At 44.4% G+C, this 25,197-nt stretch overlaps 4 protein-coding genes across 5 annotated transcripts; 3 read left to right on the top strand and 1 right to left on the bottom strand.

The window, feature by feature from the left end:
* Positions 1-2,741: 2,741 nt before the first annotated feature.
* On the top strand, positions 2,742-4,113 carry LOC306945348 (interleukin-8-like; the record flags this gene model as incomplete). Its single annotated transcript, XM_079534075.1, has 4 exons — positions 2,742-2,835; positions 3,187-3,316; positions 3,722-3,805; positions 4,101-4,113. 4 exons carry the CDS (start codon positions 2,742-2,744, stop codon positions 4,111-4,113), a joined length of 321 nt encoding a protein of 106 aa, XP_079390201.1.
* Positions 4,114-5,157: 1,044 nt separating this feature from the next.
* LOC306945347 (C-X-C motif chemokine 13-like) lies at positions 5,158-5,804 on the top strand (the record flags this gene model as incomplete). Its single annotated transcript, XM_079534074.1, has 3 exons — positions 5,158-5,221; positions 5,431-5,560; positions 5,717-5,804. 3 exons carry the CDS (start codon positions 5,158-5,160, stop codon positions 5,802-5,804), a joined length of 282 nt encoding a protein of 93 aa, XP_079390200.1.
* A 629-nt stretch (positions 5,805-6,433) lies between these two features.
* LOC306945522 (C-X-C motif chemokine 13-like) lies at positions 6,434-7,510 on the top strand (the record flags this gene model as incomplete). Its single annotated transcript, XM_079534244.1, has 3 exons — positions 6,434-6,497; positions 6,925-7,060; positions 7,351-7,510. 3 exons carry the CDS (start codon positions 6,434-6,436, stop codon positions 7,508-7,510), a joined length of 360 nt encoding a protein of 119 aa, XP_079390370.1.
* A 7,041-nt stretch (positions 7,511-14,551) lies between these two features.
* On the bottom strand, positions 14,552-24,811 carry CNOT6L (CCR4-NOT transcription complex subunit 6 like; the record flags this gene model as incomplete). 2 transcript variants are annotated; one of them, XM_079534805.1, is made up of 11 exons in its annotated part: positions 14,552-14,764; positions 15,125-15,327; positions 16,328-16,552; positions 17,841-17,992; positions 19,388-19,542; positions 20,252-20,409; positions 22,045-22,113; positions 22,959-23,048; positions 23,487-23,572; positions 24,089-24,275; positions 24,694-24,811. In XM_079534805.1, the coding sequence occupies 11 exons, from the start codon at positions 24,803-24,805 to the stop codon at positions 14,552-14,554; spliced, it is 1,650 nt and encodes a 549-aa protein (XP_079390931.1). The 2 variants fall into 2 exon arrangements, with proteins under 2 accessions (XP_079390931.1, XP_079390930.1); XM_079534804.1 differs by having other exon boundaries at positions 17,841-18,067; positions 24,694-24,805.
* Between the last annotated feature and the right edge of the window lie 386 nt (positions 24,812-25,197).

Genomic DNA, 25,197 nt, shown 5'->3' with positions numbered 1-25,197 from the left:
TGCATCAGTGGGCAAGGGAAGAGCCACTGATATCATCTATATGGTCTTCAATGAGACCTTTGTTACAGTCTTCCCCGTGACATCCTTCTCTCCAAGCAGGAAAGATACGAATTTGATAGGCAGACTGTTCAGTGGATGTGAAGCTGGTTGCAAGGTTGTACTCAGAGAGTGGTAGTCAGTGGTTCAATGTCCAAATGGATATCAGTGCTGAGTGGTGTCCCTCAGGGGTCAGTGCTGGGGCTGATGTTCTTTAATTGGTCATCAGTGGCATTATCAGCAGGATTAAGTGCACTCCCAGGAAGTTTTCAGATTATACCAAGCTGTGTGGTGATGCTGACACAGGTGAGGAATGGGATGCCATCCAAAGAGTTGGACTAGATTACTTTCAAGGGTCCTTTCCTACTCAAATGCTTCTGTGGTTATTGCTGCCAAAAAGTGTGAGCTTCCTTCTCCTTGCCACACATGGCTCACCTACCTCAATTCTTCTTTCACATCATTTTTCAGTGTTTTCAAGGAAATCTTTGACCTTCATGAACAGGACTGAGGTCTTCTGTATCTTGATGTCCCTGAACTGCACAACCTTAAGCTGCTTGGTGTTGGCAGAAACACAGCAAAACAACAGGTCACTTCTCTGCTGTATTTGTATCCCCTGGGAGATGTTTGCACTGCATCAGCATAGGCTTCCAGTTCAAGTGACATAGGAAAGGTTTCTTGAGGGTCCAGTGGGTAGCAAAGCTGAGGAAGAAAGGAAATGAACCACAAATGACTTAAACTAAAGCTCCTCCTGAAAAGCTCCTGCTGCAGAAAATGCAGAAGCTGTTAGGATATTTTTAACATGTTGATGATGAAATGGTTAAGTCCACTGTTCAAAATACTGGGACCACTTTCCTGAATTACTGGCATCTGGGAAGTGGTTAGCTTACATACATGTATAGTCTTAGGCTACATCCTCACCCTCCTTCTCCCTTCTCAGAATTACCACTCTACGTGCACAGATACCAGTGACCAGCAGTGACTGCAAGCCTTTCCTTCCTGAGAAAGCACCTCAACGTTTATCAATGTGTGCATTAGTCATCAAAACCACCACGACTACTATGCAGGCCATTAAAAAACCCTGGGATTACAGCGTCTCTGCCAAGTTCTCCTTTCTAGGTGCATCCTATCTATTTCACTTTTCCTACCCAAAGTAGAAACTTGTCACAGCTTTGGGGCCAGGTAGGCAAATGTGCGTTTTCTGATGTGATGCAGCAGGGACTCACCCAACTGCCTGACATTCTGGGGAAAACCCAGGCACATCAACTCCTGTGACTGAGCAAAATCTGGGCTTTGCTATGAAAATCTGTGTTTGAACATGAATCATGGGAATGAGTCTGAGATGGAACTTCAGTCATTTAATGAAAGTGGAAGATGTTCCTGGACTCTCTGGGATTCCAATGCGAAGGGAAATAAAGTTCTCATTCACTCGTTTTTGACACTGGTCTCTTGAAAAAACGTCTTAGCAAGATTTTTGCACCTGTGTCAGAGAAAAATAAGATTCCAAGGGAAAGAAGAGGGGCTTCTGTATTTGAGTGGAAGACTCAAATTTTACTATATGAAACACAGATGTGATTTGAAAGCTCTCAACTACAATGTTATCACATACCCACATTGTCTTTCTACTGCCTTCTGCCTTCCTCCTCTCTTTGTTCCTGGCCACATATTCCTTTCCCCTATTGCTCCCTGGCTGGTGACTTTGCCTCATTTGGAGCAGCCCCAGCTCCAACATAACCTGAGAGTGCAGGGCACTGCTGTGGGCACCACTTTGCAGCGCCAGCTGAAAGCGATCCTCCTGTGTCAGAGCAGGAGCTGCTGGTATTGTGGGATCCTATGGTGCCTAAATGCTGCCATGGGGCTAAATAGGAGGAGCCCTGGATCTTGTCTCATCCAAGTGGGGATTTGATCCTTGTGCCATAGAACAATCTGAATGTAACATACAGGGTGTGTGTGCACGCAAGGGAAGCAGTTGTGCCAAGTTTCCCCCCACCAATGTCAGACATCCATCAGTGTTTCACTCCCGCTCTGCTGATAAGTGGCAAACTGCCACAAAATGCACGCATCAGCATTTAGCCACAAATTTGCAAATGCATAGGGATGGTTTCCCTTCTGCTGCTACTACTGTACCAGTAACTTTTTGCATTTCCTGGATGTTTTATTAGCACAGGGAAGTGCTTGATTTGAAGGTTATAAGTGGAAATATATTGCGAAGATCATTATTATTTTCCACTGTACAGTGCTTTTTTGCTGATGTAAGAGAGAGCAAAAAATAGTGTGGGGAATTATAGCCCCAAATATGTAAATATCTGACTGCAATAAAAAACCCCTTGCATGGGGTTTGCGTTCGGATGTATTTTGGGTTCTCTTTGTGGTTGAAGAGTAAACAATGAGGGGAATGACTGTTGATGACATTTATGCAGACCCAGCTAATGAGAAAGGACTGGGGGAGGTAGAGATAATGTGAGAAATTCAAATCCACCCTTCATCCCAATAGCTTACTTTTATCAATAATGCTGCATGTTGGGCTTCTGATCCGGCTGCGGTGAGCAGCCGAGAAATGATGTCACCTCTTTACGGTCCATTTGTCATGTGTGACTGCTGCAGTCTGCCTCTTGGTGCTTGTGTCAGAGCGTGACACTGCCAAATAAATAGAGGTGTCTTCCCTCTGGGCTCCCCACATCGTCCCTGAGGCTGCAGCCACTGTGAGGATGCGAGCACTGGCGTGGGGTGGGACAGGAGCTGCTGCGCTCCCATGGATGGTGCTGCTGCTGGTGTTGGTGCTGATGTCAGTGTCCCAAGCAGGTGAGCTCCTGGTGCCTTCGTATAGATAGCCTTGGTAGGGGTGGGTGTTCAGACTTCATCTTGTATCAGGATGGCCTGGAAGAGGCAGAGATCCCTCCTGACTGCCTAACACAGGGTTTCTCCTATAGCAGAGAGAGTAGCCCTCCATTACTCTTGTGCTAGGAGCTGATTTAGCTGTTGAGAGCAGGGTGCAAGGGTATGGTCACAGATAACTCCTTATGCTGGCCCTGAAAGCATTGTCAGTGAAAGCATGGAAAGGGACAACTTCTTAAGCTCGCTGAATTTTAGGATCACTGAGACTCTAAATAATGGTGTTTGCTTCTGTAAGTTGCCACTTTCTCTCTTTCTCAGCCATCCTGGAAGTAAACGGAAACCTGAGCTGTAGGTGCGTAAAGACAACTTCAGACTACATCAGCCCTAAGAGATACGACAGCATTGAATTAAGGCCTGTGGGAAGCACTTGCAGGCGCACAGAAATCATGTAAGTGCTGTGTTTGCTTGGCCATAGCTATGGGGCAGAGATGCTCTTCTCTCCAGCAGCAGGGCCGGCACTAAGCGCTTTCTTCTGCAACCACCGTGCTTCTCTGCTTCCCTTCTGAAAGCTGAAGTCTTCAAAAAATGCTGGCCATCTCAGCAGCACGAGTGCAGAACTACAGAAAAAACCTCTTTGAATGGCAGCGGTCTGTGCCCAGTGCAGGAGTGCAATGCTTCCTGCTTCTTCCCCTTTTCTGGCTGTCCTGTGGCTCCCCTCTCTTGTAAGCAGTGCTCTGCTGCTCGCTGCTTGCAGTGCTGTGAGTGGAAGCTGGTTTCTGCAGATCAACTCTGTCTGTTAAAATCCCTCCCTCTGGAGGGAGCGTGATGCTCATAAGCATCCCTTGCATTTCAGCATTAAACTGAAATCCTCAGCGAAAGTGTGTGTGAACCCTGATGCCCCTTGGGTAAAGAAACTGCTGAAGCGCATTGCCGGCATGTAAGTTTCTTTGATGAAAACCCTTGGTCTGGGGTAAGCAATGTTCCCTCAGGCAGCATCCAGTTGTGCCTGCAGTCCCAGGGCCCCCTTTAGGGGAACCAGGACTCGTGGGGTTAGCTGTGTCTTTCTGCAGGGTGCTCCAGCTCCCAGCACAGCAGAAGGGTTGCCAGGCTGTTCCTGTGGGTGACATCAGCCCTGGGGGAGTGGTGGTGACACTTCCTTTGGTTCTGACAGGAGCTGCTTCCCCCAGAGCCCTGCGCTATTCATGAGTTTCTCCTCCTTCTGCTTTTTGCAGGAAGAAAAGATAAGCTTCCTGCTAAGGAAGTTGGTGTTCGGAAGGCATGGTGTGTTCTGTCTTGAGACCTCAAGTCAAATAAAATTTGGGTTTTTCTTCCCTTGTGTTTTCCCTTGAACTGAATTTTAAGGGACTGCACTGAGTGTTGATCAACCCCACTCGTGTTGCTTTCCTGGTGAAGAAATCACTGCCGCCTGTGCCTGGTGCTCTGTGATTGATATCCTTTCACAGAGGGGCTTTGTGCACACAGTGTTGTTGCTGTAGGTCAGGTGTGTTAGGGGATGGGGGCACAAGCTTTCTCACAGATTCAGCACATGCAGCCACATCCAAGTGCAGGTGTTCACAGTGGGTATGGGGTTTGCAGGCAGCTGTAAGTTTTTATAAGCAGCAAAAGGCAAATAGAGACATCCTGGGGCTGGTGTGAGGCTGTTTACCACAGAATTGGGATAATAGGGCATGGGGGAAGAAGCAAGAACAAGTGTGCCAAAGCTCAAGATGTTGTTTTCAGGGGGGAGCTGCTTGTAGGATGCATATGTCATATACCTTCTGCCATTCAGCGTTGCTTGATTAACTTTTATTCCACTAATTATTAGTATCTCTGAAGTAAACAGTGTGCATCTTTTATGGATTGGATGGTGTGTCCTGTATATATGAATGGAGTGGGGCATCTTTATGAGATGGGATGGCTGCTACAGATGACATGCAAATAGTGGCTGTAGAGAAACAGTTAACATCTGACCACACAAGAAGAAAGAACACTCCAAAAACTCCAGGTTTGCATGGCCGCATGAGCTAGGAACTAGCAGTGGGGGAAATGACAGCTATTGTTACCAGACCCAGCTTCTTTGGAAGAAGAAAACTGAGCCAGTTTCAGGAAGACCATGCCTCTGTGTGGCAGAGTATTATCAGCAATACAAACCCAGCCAGCATTGTCAGCAGGAAAGGGTAATGGATGAAAACCACCCCCAAACCCGGGGCCTCCCGTGCGCCACCACACTTCTCCTATTCCCTGGCTCAAATAGGGGATGCTGCTGGGCTGGGGCCAGGTTCTGTCGGTATGGCAGTGCGGGCAACCCTGCTGCTGGGGCTGCTGCTGGTGGTCCTGTGCCCTGGGGATGCAGGTGAGGCAAGGGGAGGCAATGCACAGGGCTGGGCACCATTTTTGGAGGCAGCATCCTGTTGCTGTCAGGGGCTGAAGTGTTTCTTAAGGGTCTTAAGAGGCTTTGAAGGCATGTGGGGAGGGGGGATGCAGTGCCTGGAAATGTTTTTGGAGGCAGCTGGGAAGGTGGGTTTTCAGGCAGTGCATGAGCTATGGCCGTGTCCCCCCCAGCCCTCCTGGAAGCCAACGGCAACCTGAACTGCCGCTGTGCCAAGACCACCACTGCCTTCATTCCCTTGCGCAAGTATGAGAGCGTTGAGGTGCGGCCAGTGGGGAGCAGCTGCCGGCGCCTGGAGGTGCTGTAAGTGGCTCCCATGGCAGTGAGGGGGCTGGTCCCCCTCTGTCAACTCCTTGGTTCTGTGATTCTCTTCCTCATGGGTTGGAGACAAGGAAGGGGCTCAGTCCCTTGAGCCTCCCTTCTGGAGGGAAAGGGGCTGAAGCCCTGCATGTTTTCCAGGATTAAACTAAAAACCCTCGAGAGGATCTGTGTGGATCCTAACACCCTCTGGGTGAGGAAGCTCCTGCAGGACCTCCCGAAGCTGTAAGCATCCTGGCCCTGACCTGAGGGGCAAGCAAAGCAAGACCTGGAGTTCCTGAGCCATCCCTTGATCCTGCTCTTTGCACATTTTGCCCTTCTGCTCCTGACAGGAGGAAGAAAGCTGCTCCCCAGTGAGGCCTGGCACGATGGCCCCATGGCTGGATACTCTGCTCCCCACCACTGCTTCTCCCCCAGCCCAGAGGGCATTTTCCCCTGTTATGCACCCGTGGAAAGGCAGAGGCTTTTCCCCAGCTCCACAGTGATTCATCCCGCAGCCCCCCACTGTCAGCAGCGAGTGAGATGTCTCCTCTGAGCACAAGAAACTGAGGTCTAATAAAGGCAGCAGCCCTGTCTTATTTACCATCACTGTTGTCCCTGCAGCATGCAGTGGGGCCGGGTCTCCTGCTCATCACTCACCTTTCCTGCCGCCACGTGAGCTGTGCTTGTAGGATGGGGCTCTGCTGGTTTCTGCATTGTGCAGGAGGTGCTTCAGGCCACGTGCTGGAGGGGAAGCGATGGCAAGGAAGTAAAATTGATGGGCACAGGGCAGATGCTTTTCCCCAGTGTTTCCCAGCCTATGAAATCCCCACTGGGTTGGCTATAAAGCAGCCCAACAGTGGCTTGGGGGCAGTGAGGATGCGGGCGCTGCAGGCGGCACTGGCCCTGGGCCTGCTGCTGAGCAGCCTGCTGCCAGGGGATGGTGAGTGAGGGACCTGGGGACCTGCTGTGAACCCTGGGTGGGGGCAGTGGGCCCGTGGGCTTCTCCGAGCTTTTGGCTTTCTGCTTCTGGCTCTCTCTGAACTCAAGATTCATCTTTTCTTTCAAGCTGAAGGGGTGGCATTTGCCTGAGGTCTTCAGGCTGCGTCTCTTCTCAGACCCTGTGAAGCTTGAGTGCTTGACAAGTGGGCAGCACATGGTTTAGTTCTGAGAATGTTGGTTACGTCTTCCAAACCCCTGCTGTAGGCATGATATGAAATACTTGGAGCTGCTTCGGGAGGGATTGTCCCTGCACATGCTAACGTGTGCTGCTGTGTGCCCTGCTAACGCCTGCATGCGTCCCATGGGGGCCATGGGGTCCCATGGGGAGGTTGGGGGCTGAGTGCCGGCTGTGGGCTGCTGTGGTGCAGGTCTGTCACTGGAGAGCCTGCTGACCAACAAGAGGTGCAAGTGTGTCAAAGTAACTGCCCAGGTCATCGGCCTGGGGCTCATCCTCGCCATTGATGTGACGCCGCCGAGTATTCACTGCCGGAGGAAGGAGATCATGTAAGTGAAAATCTGGAGCCTGGGAAAAGTGCCTGGGTGCCTGCATCCTTTGCAAAGCTGTGTGGTGCCTCTTGCAAGGCCTGCCCTCTCTCAGGGGGTGCTTCCACCTGTTGTAAGGGGGGTTACCTCACAGAGCGGAGGCTGAAGACCCCCGAACTTATCTCTCTCACAGCAAGGTGTCAGGGTGTGCTTCCCTGTATGCATACTGGAGCATACTCCATACTGGAGCAAGAAGGTGTTGGGTCAAGAGAGCTCTGGGGAGGGGCTGAGTGGGTCTGGTCTCCTTGCAGCCTCACCCTGAAGAGGAACAAGAAGGTGTGTGTGGCCCCTGAGGCACCCTGGATCCAGCTGCTCATCCACAAGCTGACGCAGAGAGATGTCACCAAAAAAGAAGTGGCGGCAGTCGCTCGGTCACGGGGAGAAGCGGGGAGACAGCCAACGGCCCCGTAACAGGACCTGCGTCCCTTCCCCAGCAGCGCCCGTCCCTCCCTCTGTCCAGCCCTGGTGTTGGCTGGGAGCAGGAGCCTTTCTCCTCCAACCTCCCCAAAACCAGGTGGTCTTGTCAGACCCTGGTGTTGCCCTACATTTTGGTGATTCTGCTGTCCCCACGCATGGTGCCCACCCAGGGTTCAATTAAACTCTGAGTGCTCTGCCCTTGATTCTCTCCATGAAGATTTGTGTGAATACTGTGTTTCCATTGCATGCAGCCCCAGGATGGGTTAGATGGGAACTGTGGCACAGTGAAGCCCGCAGGCAGGGCTGCAGGGTGTTTCCTATGCGTGCTGCCCTTCCTCTGCCCCAACGACCTGGAGGTTTTGTGCTTCTTTGTGCGTTTTCCTGTGCCGAAGGAAGGATCCTGAGTGGTGTGTGCTATAAGATGTGGTCTGACCTCTGAAAAGCTCAATGCTGGTGGCAGCAGTGCTGCCTCTCTGCTGTGTGAGCGTGGGGAAATAGGAGGGAGTGGGAGATTTCCCAAAAATTGGGGGAGGTGGTCTCTGAACATCCCTGGTCAGGAGTAGCCCTGGACGGTACCTTTGTACCTTCCCTTCTGTGTCCCAGGAACACGAACAAGAGATTGTTGGAAATGGCACATTCTCCATAACTGAGTCTTTTCAGTGTGTAGAAAGAATCATTTTGTGCAAGTGGAGCTGGCATTCTCTTTTAATAGCGCATCAATTACTGCAAGTGGGAAATGGGCAGAAAGAATTCCTTACTACTTATTCCTGTGGGAAATGTGGAATAAGCGTGTTGCTATGTTTCTGTTCAAGAGTGCTGCTCTTGCAACTGAGGACCTGAGGGCTGGTGTCAGGCATGGGAATGCCTGGAAGATTCGCAGTATGTCGGTATGGGGCTGGTGGTTCCCAGGGCTGGCGGCTCCCAGGGCTGGCACACAGTGTGAAGGCATGGGAGAACAGAGGGCAACTCCTGGCCTCCAGCCCAGCTCCAGGTGGCCAAGTGGCCAGAGGAGCCTCTGCTCACAGAAACCTCCCCATTCCATTTGCACAAAGCGCAATGGAAATCCCCTTTAAACTTCGGTGTAAGCATGTCCCAGCGACACCACTGCTTCCCAATTCTCCGTGTGCAGTTCCACCTTCTGGGGGGAGGACACGGCTGTTGCAGAAACGAAGCACAAGAAAGAGGTCCGGCTGAAAAGCACCCAGCCTCCCCAAAGGAGAACTGCAGGAAGGGGCAGGGGCGCGGCCACACCTGTGAGTTTATGAATTAAGGGCATCTTTAGCTAACGTGGTGCACACAAACACTTTAATTGCTTTGAAAGAAAACACATGATGCAGTAATTAAAAATTGAAAACAAAGCCAAAGTCATGTAATATGCCACTTGTAAAGAGAGCCACCATGATTTCTTTTTTGCTTTGGAACAAAGACAAATACAGACAGACGCAAATTTGGTAAATGCCTAAGTTTTAGAAACTGTTCAACAAAGAGAACGAGACCAAGTACCAGAATCATTCAAACCCTCACCCTCACCAGTGAGAGGTTTTCTAAGCTAAATGCCTTGTATTATTGCAGGACTGGGGGAAGGAAGGAGTCATGTCACTTGGCATGCTTTGCCATCAATGATGTTTGAAAAACCCTGTACCAAAGTGCACGAGCATTTCTCTAGCTTCCTGTTTATTTTCAGACATATGTCAAGGAAGTACTCCTGAAGTCCCTCACCCTCCAATATAGCCAAACCTGCAAACTTTGTCACATCTGAATACCCATCGTAGAGTCAAATGACTTTTCTCGAGTCCTTAAAAGGTGCTAGTTTTGTCACTTTCTTGATGGTGCCATTTTGTCACTTTTCTGAATGTGTCATACCTGTGCCTATCTCACCAGCTCTGCCTTTTGTCCCAGCTCCATTTCTCAGAACAGAAAACCTGTGCTCGGTATCCGTGCAAATGTTGACACGAGAGGAGATACTATGTCAGCTATGGCTGTGCCTGTATCTAAAGCTTTATAATCTCCTTTGAAATTGGTTTTTAACCTTAAAGTGCTTTCTGGGCTGACACTTGGCATAGAGATGTAGGAAATGAATGGTTTTCATCAGGTTTTCTTGGGTTTTATGCTGCTTTTGAACATCGAAGGGAGATAAAGGGAGGATGTGCTACAATACTTCTGTACTCATTTAAAAAAAAAAAAGATGAGCTGCATAATCCAAGATGCCTTTCCTCATTACGAGATGAAGAGGTTCGGCTAATAAGAACATGTCTCAGAAAAATCCAAACCCCTCTGCACATAGGGTACATTTATTTTCCAGTCTCTCATCTGTATAAAGCTCTTTGCAATCAAGTAGTTTGGATCCTTTTCAGGCATAGGAAATCTGACAGTCAAAATCTTCCCCATTCTGAAGCCAATGTGAGCTTCAGCAGATTCTCTTCCCTTTTCCATTCCCTTCCTTTCCCTTTCCCTTCCCCTGTCAATTAGCAGTGACATAGCACACAGCAGGCTCTGAAGACTACACCCTTCATATCCACCTACATGCAACACCATCTGCTACACTGGCATGAAGTGAGGAAAGGAATTCTGTGATTATTACCGAAAAAACCCTGGATCCATTGCAAAAGAACAACAAGCTGATGTAAAACAGTGAGACACTTCTCATTCTAACACCTTGCTATCATCTCGAGAGGCTGCAAGGAGCGCCTGCCAAAGAGGTGTGACAGGGAAAGCATCATTCCTTATGTTCAATTTTGGCCTTTGGTCTTTATTATCATTACAAGAAAAACGTCTGTTAAGAAATGCATAGCAGTCAAGAACAAGCAAATGGCAATTAGCACAAAGCTGAGGTCACAGGGGATAACAACTGCTGTTCCCTCTCACACCCAGGTAAGGGTGCAGATTGCACTTTTGTGTTCTTTCTCTTGCAGGCTACTGACTTGGTGTGGATAGGATTAAAAAAATCTTTTACATCATCCCACTACATTAAATTTCATGCCAAGGGAAAGTTTTCATGTGAGAAACTTAGAAGACATTGGGAAAAATGAAGAGTGCATGACTGGGCTTAAATCTGGTCTTTGACATGAAGGACAGTCAGCCCTGCTCCTACCAGAAAGGCATCATTGCTGTGCTTGTGCTCTAGGAACCTCTGAAGGGCTTTTAGCCACCTCGTAGAGAAGTCATGTGAACTTTCCACATCTCCAATGCTTCCTTGCACTTCAAATCCAACTAGGTAAGGAAAGCCGGCCCTCAAAAGCCATGCTGATATACCATAAGAAATGCAGCCCTGTACTCAGGATTTGGGAGCTGCAAGTGCTCGGCACCTTTGTAAACAAGGCCACGGGCTCTGGCTGCATAAGCACGGATTGGGCATGAGTTTAGGAGACCCCACAGCAAAGCTGCAAAGTGGGAGGCCCCAGTGGTCCACGGCACTGCCACAGCATTAAAGACCATGGAATGGTTCTGAAAGGTCAATGGCAAAAACTTCTCAACAGGTTTGGCTCCAAAACTCTGGGCTCTATAGTTGGTAAAACACAGGACAGCAAGGAGTTGAGACCGACAAGAACTTTTCTGAAGGGTTCTGCAGACTAAAGAGAGTGGCTTCAAACACACATAGAAAGCTTATGGATAAAAAGAAATATTTTCTGAATATAGGTGTGATAAACCGATGGAAAAAGCTTTTAACGAGGCCAATGGGAAGAAGAGCTGCTTTCAGAGCCCGTTGTGCCAAACCTGACTTCAGCGCATGGTATGCAAATGTTCACACCCCTTACATCAAAATAAGGAAACCAAAATATTCAGCTACAATGTACAAAATTCTCTTTTATATATATATATATATATACACACAAAACCCCATATCTAACAGATTTACCATATTGAATTTTAAAAAGTTGCTTGTAGAATGGTGCTGGATTTTTTTTCTCTGCTTATTTTAGGCAGTGCTGCTGCTTAGAAGTTGATACCAGGCACGATATAATTGAAACCCTACCAAGAAAGCAAGGAGCAGGAAGGGGCTGAGGGCTTTTTCCTAAGCACAGGTGGTGAGGGCACTGTGATGTGCCCAGCGCCTAAGCATGGGAAACAAGGGTCGGCGATGGAGAGAACCACTGTTTTCCCATTAACGTGTTTACAGTTAGGGATATTTTGCTCTCTATTACTTTCCTCCTTTTCCCCTATAACACACCCTATGAGGCACTGTCAGCCTCCATCTGGGTCAAAAGAAAATGAGTGTCACCATCTGGATGCTGCAGACGACTGTGAAACAGATCTCATCCCATGCACGTGGCTTGTGGCTGATGGCTCCATGCTTCTTCTTGTCTCAGGGCAGAGCTCTATGAAGAGCAGCAGTTCTGCTCGGCTGGAAAAAAGCACAACCCCTTACTGCTCCTTTTGTAGGAAAGGGGGAGAAACCAGAGGAAAAGAGGGAGGGAGCCAGACGTGTGAGGCAGGTAAACATGCCCTGGTTATGTGCATTGACTGAAACAAAAACAGAGTTCTAGAGAGATTTTTTAAAATCCAGAGGTTTTGTGCAACATCTGTTTAAACAGCATTTTAAAAATCACACAGCATAATGGACGTTCTGAAGTGCATTTTGAAGCAGAGAAAATCCAATTAAACACCTTCCTGCAACAGAACACTTCAGTCAGTTATAAACCCAAAGAAGGTACAACGTAGCAGTTTACAATGTTTACCAGGTGCTTTTGTTTCACCCCCACCCTCTCCCACCCTGATATTACAAAAGATTGTTGCCGTTTTTTCTTTTTATTAATAAATGGGCTCCTCTGCAGTTCATATACAATCATAGGTGAACTTTAAATTCCATTTTATACAAACATCTCAAAAAATATTGGGAGTGAAGTATGGTGGAACTATTGCTCACGTTGCTAGTTAACATGCGTGTAGGACAGGAGGAGAACGGTTGTTAGTGCACACCTCCAGAGCAGAGAACCCCTCCAGAAGAGATACAGTAGCTGATTACAGAAAGGTAATGTCCACAAAATTAAGTTTTTCATGCTATTCTACTTTCCAGTACTATACTTAATTGCTGTCTCAATTTACCTGCATGGCTAGGTGTTGAACGCTGAGGTATATTAAAAAGGAGATACCTGCACCTAGAGGAAAATTCTTTAGAAAGGGCTTTTTTGGTGCTGCACAAAGCAATTTACATCCGTTAATTTCACCCAGCTACGGTGATTTCCAATTTGTATCAGACAATAGATGACGTCTCCAGTTTTAGGCACTTCTTTTAAAGGGAGCTGTCATTTCACTGAACTTAGCATTCTGTCCCACTCCTGTCCCGTCCCCCTCAGCAGAAGTCAGGGAATACTTCTACTCTGGGTCCAATTGATTTTTCCTATGGATAATTTCCTACGTACAAAACAGCAAAGGAAACGGAGTATCAAAGAGTAGAGGAACAGCCTGACTTGTCAGTTCTGAGAGACAGAAGATGGCTCCTTAGCATTTAAACTAATTATTTAACAATTTAAATTTGACTTTTAAGTATACGAATGAGACATAAATATAGGCTATCTGTTTAAAAATTGCATTCAGATAATGGAAAATTTTTTCATTTATTAAAAATATCACATTTTGAGACTAGAAACAGTAAAGTGCATGAAAAGTTTAAAATATAAATTCAAGAAAATCTTATAGCAGCAAAAAAGCAGAATAAAGAAAAACTTAAAAACACAGACACAACCTTTTCCTATTACTGTGCCATTTTTCTTTTAACATTAAGCAGCCAACCAATTTTCTTCCAGAAAACTACATTAGGTTTAATGCCCTTTGAGGCACAAGGTTTGGAACTGGCCACCAAGAGCATAAAAAGAAAAAAAGGATTTCCAACACATCTCAAGAGCATCAACAGGTGGGAATGAACCAGAAGCTTTTTAATTCAACCCTGACCAACAACAGAAATGAAAGATTACTCAAAACATCTGACGGCTATTTGGCAACTAGGGGCAGGAAAAATAATGCAGGGAATGATAACGCTACCACCCTCTTCCCCCTGTGGAAAGGCTGCTTCACACGTGCTGTGGAGACAGAAGTGTGATCATTTCCAGCAGCTTTTTCCTGTACCCTAAGCTTAACCAGTTCACCCACTGCCTGTCATCTTTGCAAAAGACCTTTGGAAAAGGGAACCTAGAGCGGATCTGGAACTTCTCCATTCTCAAAGGCTTGCAATGGCTTGCTTTAAGTGCAAATCCTTTCCAAATCCAGCTCCCAAACTGTTCTGCTGACCAACATGTTATCCTGGCTTGCCAAAGCAGAGACTGTTTGGATTCCTGAACCCCTTACCCAGAAAGAACCAGGCTCTTCAGAGCTCCAACACAAGGTTACTGTCACGTCTGCCAAGCAAGCACTCCGTAATGGCATGAAATGCTCACGTATGGATTCTTGTGAGAAGTAGGTTCATTGGAATTTTTGTCGTAAACGAAATTGCATCAGAATTTAGACCTCAAGTTTTTTCGTGATATGAAGCCATCTTTGGTTTTCTAGTATTAGATAATGGGCAGGGCCACACTGTTAATAATTTATAGCCAGGTATTAAGTGCTTTGCTAATGTGCAAAATTTATTTTGAACACGGAGCTCAGTCTTCACTTTGGGTTCAAACAGAATTTCTAATGTTCTTTCTACAAAGCAATCACTTCTATTCTTGTTTTTCTAAAAGGCTTTTCTCCTAAAAGGTTGGCTCATTTTACCGTGTTCTGGAAAAAAAGCATTACCTTTAAATATGTTAATAGGTAAGTTTTTAATCTCATTTGTCCATTTCTAAGTGCAGCTTCCTACCAAAAAGAAAAAGCTTGACAGTTAAAAAAAAAAAAAAAATTAAATTAAAATCCTGGAAAGGGAATAATACTTTGGTTCCAGCCCTAGTGCCAAATGATACCAGTATGCACCAAAATGTGCAAAATCTCATATCAAACATATAAGGAAAGGAGCTTGAAGAAGCAGCTTAAGGTTGGCCATACTTCACTCCTATATACTTTGATTTACAACTGTACAGGTCCATAACAACAGGTCCTTGCCCTCAAAGGGGCAGGGCTCCACTACCTCCTGTTAGGCAAGTGCACACCGTTGACAAGAGGCAGGAGCGGAGGATGGAGTTCGAGTTGTGTTAACAGTGAGAAGTGGTCTGAAGGGATGTGAGGGTGTGGACACCCAGTGATGTTGTTCTCAACCAGCCACTGAGGGTCCAAAGGCCCCAGGACACCAAGCACGTTCATATGAGTGTTGGAATAGAAAATGTAGTCAATCACACCCTAGGGAGAAAGAGAAACACGAAAGTGAGAACAGACCTCGGTTCTGGCAACCTCAACTTGACTGGCTGCTTGCTGCGATTGCCAGGAAGATGCACAGCACTGCCACCAGGGTAACTGATGTGCACGCTACTTTGCACTCAAAGTGCTGCGTCCATTTTCAATAAGCCTCTGACCAGAGCCCGGTCAGAAGCTTACAAACACCAGCGAATCAAGGACTTTAGGGTGGTAGGAAAGTGTCCAGCAAGTGTAGGAGCCAGTGATGAATCACTTACAGGAACAGGGAGAAATGGTCAGAAAATTAAGACAACATCCTGGAGAGACCAGGTCAATGTCTGCCATTTCAGAAAAATCACTGCTTACTTTGAAATCAAAAGTGTAATTGGTGTAAGGCATCAAGTTGTTTTCATAGGCGCTCTTGAGTTGGAAGCCATGCGTAATTCTTCCTTCAGAAGCCCCGTTCTTTCCGCTGCCGCTGAAGTTCATGAGACACTCATTGTAACGCAACTCCTTGAAGTCCTTGTGGTTGTCAGCTACTATGCCATTGCTTAAGTATTCCACTACACCTGTTTGTAAAGGAAAGGATTTAGGCAGTTGCTTTAACATACAAGATTCATGAAATTTTGACCTTGGAATTAATGGAAACATCACCGAGAGACAGTGTAAAATCAGGAAAAAAAGAGCTTTCCATTTAAGCATCAATCAGCACAGCGATCTTGCCCACATCTGATGCATTTACACCTTTCTGACAGGCAGCCACAGAACACAGGTGCTCCATCACTGCTGCTACAGTTCTTTTGGGATTACAGTAAAACCAAAGTACGCGTATTGCAATGTGTATGTGACACAAGGGGCACCAGGGAGGCAGCTTTCATACATACTGCTGTTATTACAGTATCAAACATCATAATTATTAAAGCAAGTGCATCTCTGTAGGAAATTTTCACAATATGTCATGAACACATGTCCATTCTGCTTACTATTGCTGCTCAAGGCATTGGTTTTTATTTAAGAATTTATTTAAGATCTATTTGTGCTTCTTTATGCATCATTTGTGGCACGACTAACTTCTCTAGATAGTACAACAGATCACAAAAAGCAAGCTACACAGCTTGCTTCAAGTTTTGGAAAACAATTGTTAGTAAGAAAGCTTTCCACAACACCTACTGTTACCGGAACTGCTGAATCAGAGCCTGAACCTGATTGATCACCTGAGGCGAGCCATGAGTCAGCCAGAGGAGCACAGGTGAAGGCAATTCACCTGGCTGCACCCCTTCTAGAACTATTTAAGAGCTGGCTACCAGTGGGGAAGGATTTCTTCTGGAGATTGCCTCTGCTGGTGTTTTGTGGTGAGCCCGGCATAAGGGTAAGCCTTCCATTTATTCTCTTCTGTTATCATAGTCTACTTTGCCTAATTCTCTTGTTTATTTTGTTATTATAACAGCCTAATATTCTTTGGTTATACACCTATCCAGGGCAGTACTGAGGGTACCCAGTGTCCCTCAGTAGAAAAAAGGGAATCTAAAAAGGTTAAGCTGAAAATTAAGACACGGTGATCAGCCTTACCTGAATCAGGCAACGAGTTAAGATCCGCACAAAGCACCAGGGGAATAGAATTAGGATCTGCTGTTGGGCTACCAGGCCTGCTTGAGGCTTTCTCAAGGATATTTTTCAGCTCTGAGACAAACATCATAGTCTGAATGAGTTTCACATCTGAGTATTCAGGGTCCCAGTGCATGTGGGCATTAGCTACAATGAGCAGCTGTTTGTCCACATGAAGAGATTTAATACCTAGACAGAGAAATACACTTTTTTCAGTGACAAGGCTGACAGTGTGAACACAGCAGACTTCTCTCCCATTACTATCAGGGTGTAAATACCTAAGGACTTGAAGGGGCACACACCAGGAGACGGATATACTTTCACTGCTGAGAAAAAAGTGTTACTTGAACCATTGTTACTTTACACTACTTCACCAAAACTCCTCACAGGAAATACATAATCAACATGATCTAACAGAATTACAGTTGCATTCCTTCTATACTGCTTCACTGCTTTTCTTAGCATCCTTTGAATGTTCTCTTTTTTTCTTCATTTCCACATCTCTAGGATAGACTTTCTCAATAACATTTCCCAATGTGCAGTCGCTAAGGAGCTTTATGAATTTCACAGTGAAGGTGGTTATCACTTGACTTTTAAACCATGCATGTCTACTCAGCGTTTACACCGCAAGAGTTTCCTAACTCTTAGCTGCCACAGCGTAGAAAATTGTTCCCTTGGGGAAAACTCAAACCTGCTAAAATAAATGCAGCATTAACCTAATTGTTTGAAAATACTACAGCTGCTGCTACTATTTATCTGAGAAACAATACTCTGAAAAGTGTGGCATAAAGTTACAGGCAGCTTCTTGCTGTCTTGCAATCTGGACATCCTGTTCCTTTGAAAAGTATGTATTGGAAGCCAGTGATCAAAAAGCAGACATACAGACAGAGCAGGATGGCAATTCTAAGTGTCCTGAAATTGCCTTCTGCATCTGATCAAACATAACAAAAGTATGACAGCCAGTCAATCAAGTGGCATCAAAAGATACCTGATAATATCACTCTTCCATATCAGAACCTCAGTACTGTCATGTAATCGCTAGGGGAGGATGGAAGAATTCAGTCAAGGGGGAAAAAAAAAAAAGAGACTGGAAGATAAAAGTTGAGCAGTAGCAACAACTACTGGTAAGAGCGTAGGCATGCAAACACAGTGGCCTTGAAAAAAACCTTACTTGTCAAGCAGAATTTTGTATTCTAACTGAACAAAGACAAAAGCTTGAAAGGAGAAAGCTGAATGCTGGGCACCTGGATGAAAGCGCAGCTAGGACAGGAAATCAAGTCACTTGTGTCCTGTCTTAGCCACCAATAGGCCACCCTTTCTCAAATTAGCACAGCAAACAGTGTTTGCTTGTTTGCAAGTATTTGGTGACCTTAGCCAATGGCAATAGTAATACACAGAGATGCTTCACCTAAGGAGTAGGTCATGCCTTCAGGTGAAGCTCAGAGTCAGTCTACGAGATAACCATGCTCATACTTACTTGCTCCAAATAATTCTTTGTGCACTTCTAACACCACAGCAACTCCGATGTTGTCTTTTGTCATCACTCTATTTAACATAGCTTCTGAACCTTCAGAGTTAGCCATTGCCACCTGGTTGAACTCCACTGTATGCTTCTGCACCAGTGAAAATCTGATTAAACAAACAGAATCACATTGAACATGTGTGACGAACAGCTGCGTGGAAGACCACATCCAAGGACAAAGCCTACAAGACAGGATAAGGCATGTTCCTTTTGTTCTGTCATTTCCTAAAGCAGAAACAATTCTAAGAATTATTCCTCCAGCCAAGTAAGGGCTGCCTGTCTGGCAAGTGAAGTACTCTTCTGGAAGATGAGATATCTGAGGTTCAGGAAATGTCTATTTGTTTCCATGCCACATTCTGAGAGGACTATTCAAGGCAATGTACAGAGGTTACTGCACCAACTATGGAGCGTTCTAGGCAAAAAATTGATAATTAAAGGCTTCTTTTTGCTTTGGGCAAATGTATTATTAAAAAAGAGCTTCCTTCTAACCTCCAGCCATCACCATCAGTTCCCTTCCAAACTTAGGATGCTTCAAAGTGCCTCGCTTCAGGACAAAGTGAAAGCTATCTGTTGAAAGGAATTTTCTTTGTTTCTGTCCTCTAAGAAAATAATAATATTGATTAAAGTATAACAGTTATTAGCTAACAAACAGATATCTTCTGTTTTTCCTACTGTGAGAGCCAAAATATAACAAGCAGTTTGCTATATACCCTTCCTCAGTATCAAGGTTTAAAGACATCAGTTGCTGGTTTTCACTGACATCCTCTATTCAAAGCCAGTTCATCTCATTTTAAACATGGGATATTTTTGTTTCTGGAAACAATGAAAGCTTTGAAAGAGAGCTAAGGCTTTGTGAAGCTTCCATTCTAATTACTGACATCTGTTCTGAGGGAATATTCAGAAGGATGCCCATGTGGTACAACAGAGGTTGGCTCTATGAGCAGTTCACACAAAAAAGAAGTGTGAATAGTGTGAATGCCATCACCTCTCTTGCCTTCCCAATTGTTTGATGCTTTTAGTGTAGTGTAACTTTACAGAGCAGGTGTTCAATAATGTGACCACATTACAGCAGAGTATTCAGTGATCCCGTGGCAGCAATACACCTTCTAATACCAGAAGATTAAGCCAGATTAAAGACCTTTAAACATCAATCTTAGAGGGGTGAGACTCGTTGAGCAAGGCAGAATTTGTAAAGAAGGTGAGGATTTATTATATCAGCCAAGAAATACACACATGAAGCATGTATGTTTTCACTCATACTGCTTTCCCTCCAGCTTTCATGTTCCTCAAGTTGTAGCTTTGTTCACAGCGTGAAAAAAAAAAAGTGAAGGCCTGCTGCAAACAGTCAGGGCAGCAAAAGGAGAAGGAGGATCATTCTTGGTACTGAACTTATCTTCTGTTTTATAGCACAGTAATTTTGTCATTGATGCCCACTGAGAGAAAGAGACTTTGAGACCTAAATTAAACTACTTCTGATGTACTTAAGAAGAGCTGCTTCTTACTTTTCAGTTTTGAAGAATATTGCACAGCCATCCACATGCTTTTTCTCCTGCTCAGACATGATTTTGGCACGTGACTTAGGAGAAAAGAATCCATCGTATCCTCGTTCTTTCAAGGCTGGCAGAAAAAGAGTGAAGTATTGCTCCGTTTCCACTTCCTAAAATCAAACACAAATACTTCAGGCTAACAAAGTCAAGTAAATCTTTCCAGGGTGACAGCTATTGCTTGTCTTGGTTTGCAATCAGAAGCCCTCACCAAAGCCAAAAGCTTCTCGTTTATCCAAGTCATGTCACTTCTTCGACTAACGGCCTGATGGAATCAGATTTGCATTCCTGGATATCCTGATATCCCCTTGAAAGGGAAAGTGACAGGTGTACTTTGAAGAGCAACAGATTACTCTGGTGCTTTTGACATCTGTGTGTGGGTACTGTCCTAGGTTAAAACTTTGTGCAGGATGACAGGTATCAGCAGCAGTTAATATTTAACCTTGAGAGCTCTATCACAGCAGGCTCTCTCCTTGTTCTGTAGCAACACATTTTCTTTGTAATAACTTTTCATCTCCATGAGTATTCTCTTGAGGTTTCTGCACTGAGATAAATATTCTCTTCTTGTGCATGATTTTTACTCATACAGACCTTGCTTAGAAACCATAGTATCAGTTTAAAGGCAGAAGTACTCAACCGCTCTGAACACTGACAATGGATTTTTTGTAACAATGGTATACATGTACCAATGACAATCTATATTTAACTTTGATGTGCCAGTTCCCTTGTTTTCTAGTGAGATTATTTTTGAGATGCTAACTTCTGTATCAAGCAGGGACAGCGGCATTTTCTGTTTATAAAGAAAAATAATTTTCCAGTTACCTGCAGACTAATGATATCTGCATCGCAGTTGACAATTTCTTCCATGATTCCCTTTTTTCTGTACTCCCAATTCAGTGCCCAGGATGGGCAGTAGCCATAGAGCTGCCGGGTGGCGTATTTATCACACAACACATTGTAACACATAACTGTGAATGAAGCTAGAAAGAAACAAAGAAAAGGAAATATTACCAATCTCTGAAGGCAGCAAATGCTGAACTTGCAGAGTGAAAACACTCAATCTTGTACAGTTTATTCTGGAGGGCCTACTGAATGCACGTGGGCTTATTGCACTGAGAGTTTCATTAACAGGACTAACAAAGGTCCTGCTGAGCCAGCAGTTATCACATAAGGCTAAACTCTAAACTCTTCCTAAAAATAATCAGCATTATTACCAAAATGAGACTGCTTAATACACATAGCAAAGCAACATAATCCCATTTTGCACTTAAATCTTTATTTCTTTTGGGAATGAAGGAAGGCAACAATTAGGAACCATCTCCAGATCTGGGGGCTGGAGATGGAAAGGAGCAGCCGTTTCTGCACTGGGTGCGAGCAAGGAAGAGAAAGAGAAATGAAGTAATGAATGAGCAAGCACTTCATATATTATTTGGTGACGTTAAAGAAGAAAAGAGAGAAGTCAGCGTGCAGCTGATAGTTCAAACTGAAACACACTTCTTTCACATACAAAATTCTCAACTCTCTTAAATTTTTCAACAAGACTGCTCATCCTTGCAGAAAACAAGTGAGGTTTTACTGTGAGGTTGCCTCACAGCTGTATTTTTTCTGCTCGTAGTCAAATAAGATTGCTGCTCAGTTTTCATGCCATTCACAACCAATTGGCTTACTGCAGTTTTTACCATGAAATATCCTGCAGCTCATTCAGCTGATGCAGTGCTGTCTAGCAGTTTCTAAACTGTGTTTGTGCTAAAGAAGTTGGATTAAAAACTGCAGTAAGATCCTGACTTGTTAAGGAATTTAAAATGAAAATGCAGAACTTAACGTCGTGGTGCCTTGCAAGACTTTTGGTACCTCTCCCCTTTCTTACTATTTTTTTTTTTTTTCTGATTTGTTGTTCTTTAATTTAAAAAAGGGAGAGATGATCTTAACTACGGTGTCACTGTCCCTAGCACAATACTGAGTTAAGTTTGGGCTTCTAAAATGGAAAAAAAAAATCCAGAGGACTTCCACATCGCCCTTGCTGATTATTAATCTGATCTTCTGCTACAACAATAGTAGCATTTTTGTTCTTTACAAAAGCTCTTGGATGCTTCTTGAGGGTTTCATTCAGGACTTCAGGGGAAGAGGCCTTAGATTTGTAGGCTGAAGTTGCCTCATGAACTTCATCAAAATCAACAATAGGGGGCATTACACTAACTACAGTGCCACTTGTTCTGTCTCTTCTGTTGCAGACAGACTTGTCCAAGTTTCACTGTCGTCTGCCTATGCTAGGATATGGCATCTGTATGCAGATATTTTACAGTTTCTGCTAGTTCTGTGAAAAGACTTCAAAAAAAAATATTCTTTTGCTTATTCTTTTGCTTGGACATTGGTGGCCAGGAAATTAAATAATACAAAAAAGCCTAACACAAAGAAGAAATGACCGGCGTTCCATCTGAATTACAAAAATGGTATTTGCAGCACAGACACGTGTTAATTATTTAATATGAATTAACACAAATTGCTGTTTTACATCTGATCCATGTAAGTTGGAAGACCACTTTGGAAAAAAAAGCCAAAGAAAAGTTCTTCAGCACATCACTGTTTGAACACAGGGAAAAGAAACACAGTATTACCTGAGGGCAGAATTTGGTCTCGTTCTTTCAAAGTAATCCATGGCCTTGGAGGCAGCTGCTCTGGATGAACTAAAAATAAAAGTAACACAAAGAAAAAACTATTAACTCAGCTGCAAATTCTAAATCAAACAGATGAATGAACAATAATGTCCCATACTGTACTTCGCAGCACCAATTCCCCATGCCTTTTTAAGCTCCATGGGAGACAAGGATATACACATGCACCTTGAAAATACTGTTGAGGAAGAAGGGGTAAATCTTGTAGTGCTTCAGACATCCTATACTCCCTTCTCTGAGAACTCTGCTGTACATCCATCGTTCCTGCAGTGTATACCCTCCATTTACAAAGCTGGAGATTGCTATGAGTTGGCATAATATGTGCCACCTCAAACCATGGCTGTTTTGTACAACACTGTGAAACTCAGCTGTGAGCTGACCCCAAGACCATTTAAAATTCCATCTGTGGAAACTTAGAGCAGAGGCAGAAGTCTGTGCTGTTTTACCACATGAGAGATCAAGTGGCAAAACAGAAAACTCAGTTACAGAACCGTGACGCAGGTACTGGATATTCTTAATCAGAATCAGATTTCTAAGTTTGACATTCTGCTTTAGTTTGCATTATAATTTCAAGGGGAAAGTATTGAAATGGCTTTAGCAAGGAAGACTCTGTGGTAACTGCAGTGTTTCAAACCGCAGTGAGAACAACCAGCTGGGTAACCTGTGAAAAACTTATATAGTATATATGAACCTCTTCCTCTGTGTGTGTATGTGACTAGAACTGCTCAACAAAAACACAACAGCAGTTAGAAAATGCTCTCCTCTCTGTGGTTCACTTTCTTGCATTAGTGGCAAATACTGTCAGACATGCATGCTTTTAAACCATTTCTGTCAATCAAGATTTGTAGGTCTGTCACCTGCTAGATTGTCAAGCATGTAGTTCAGTAGCTTTCGAGTTCCGTCTGGATCTTGGTAGAGGCTGAGAATATCTTGTGATAAAGGATTGCCTGCCAACAACACAGAACAACTGGGTGATTAGCTGCCTGACTTTCCTGAGGCTTTCCAATAAAAGAAAATCTCCCATAATGAGAGCAGACAAATTGACCCAGAAGGTATTTAGATTGCTTAGCTTGTAACTCCTGAGTACCATGGTAACAGATGCTATAGAAATAGCTGGCACACAAGACTTTTTTCTTTTGATTCCCCTCAATCAATAAATAGAGTAAGTTATGGGGTTTGTCTATGCACTTACAGATGTAAAATAGGTTCATAATGCAGCTTAATACCGTTAAAAAAAGCGTTATTTTCCAAACTGGTTAGTCATTGCTGCTTAATATCTGAAACTGTAAGAAAATGTGGAGGTAATGCACAAAGCTTCTGAGCCCAACTCCCTCAGTAAGTCAAGAGTACTCTGAGAAATATTTAGCTGTAAAGAACTCGCTCACCTTTCAAACCTAGGGTTTGTAGCTGGAAGAGCCGTCCAAGTTCATAAGGCAAAACCCGTAATAGATTGTTATTTAAAAGCAATTCCCTGCAACAATGCAAAAAATGCTGTTGATGAGTGTCGCTTCAGAAGAAAACTCTTAAAGCATGATGCTGCTCATCTTCGAAGATGGCACTTTTCACCCTGAATTTTTTGTGTTATGCAAAGACATGCAAATCTTTGAAGCACAACTGAAATACATCAGGAAAACAAAGCGACACAGAACAAAACAGCGCAAAAAAGCACCAACCTAACAATAACCAGCAAAATAAAATCAGACACTATTTAAATAGTGGGCAATCACAAAGCCTCAAAGTGAGAATGTTTCAGAGCAGAATGCTACCCAACTTATGGATAGGTATCTGCAGAGATCAGAAGAACAGAATTATAAAACCAGAAATAATTGTTAGAATTGAACATCTGTATCAACCTTGATTTTTCTCAGGTTTTAAATCCAAGAATAGAGGTAGTAAACAAGAATGAATCCAAGTAAAAAAAAACTCAGTCCTAACCTCAGAAGGCAAACTTTTTTTTTTGAAATTTAACCCAAATGCTTTCTCTTACCTGAGAGACACCATGTTTCCTAGTTCTGCTGGTAAACTTCTGAGTTTGTTGGATGACAGATCCAGGTAAACCAGATTATGAAGCTTGGCAATATCAGGTGGAATGCGAGTAAGATTATTGTCATTGAGGTGTAGAGCAGTCAAGTGCGTCAGTGACCAAAGAGACGTACTTAAGCTCCGCACTCTACCTAAAAAAGAAAACCAAGCCCCTCAGTCAGCTTTACTCCCTCTAAGCATTACAAACAAACCATGTGGGACATGAGAATACCCCGCTACTTCAATGAAACATGCATAAGATAGATGCATGCATCTCATCCACAAGCAGCTCTTAAACAATTCCCTGACCCTCCTGGTTAAGAGTGCAGAGACAGAGATAGAGGTCTGGGACATCAACGTGCTGCTAAGACCTCACATCCAGCCTCAGTTTGTGGTTCACATGAAAGCTTGAAGGCAATCTGGTAAGTTAATTAACCTTCTTCTCAATGTAGAAAAGCTGTTCTCACTGCAGGATCCTCTACCTGAGAGTGGCTGATGCAGCTCTCGGGCTGTGAAGCTCTTAAATTCAAAAACACTACCAAACTAAAATTCAAACCCAAACCAACTCACCCAAGATCTCCAATTCAGCCCAGTGAGACTTCTTCCCATTGGCTACCTCTTCTGCTGACATGATGGTGTAAATTCGGCGAGGATCGGGAGGATCATATTTTTCCTTTGGCATCACTGTTAGTCTGAAAGACAATGACAACCGTGACCGCCTGTCACTTAGCAACATTTTGTCATTTCCAGCATTTTCACACTCTCCAGGACAGCCTGGTGTTCATGTACAACAAATATTACATTGATGCCAGCTCAACTGTCCAGAGCATGGAGCTTAGCAGGTGCTCAGACCAATGCAGAATATGGACTTTGTAAAGGAAAAAGGCCTTTTCCCCACTAAGTTTGGTTTTCTTCAGTGCTCCCTTGTATCTCTCCAATGCAGAATTTCTGGATTTTTAGTTCATATCCCAGACCAAAGCACGACCTACATCATCACTGAGTTACTTGCTGTGTGCAGAACGTGTAGACAAGGTGATGGCATTCCACTCATCCGTTTGAGCAGACTTCTCCCTC

This window comes from Tetrao urogallus, assembly GCF_951394365.1.
Source record: "Tetrao urogallus genome assembly, chromosome: 4".
In the NCBI taxonomy this organism is placed as follows: Eukaryota; Metazoa; Chordata; class Aves; order Galliformes; family Phasianidae; genus Tetrao; species Tetrao urogallus.
The sequence above is the reverse complement of the archived record's forward strand: the minus strand, read 5'-3'. Positions and strand labels throughout refer to the sequence as shown.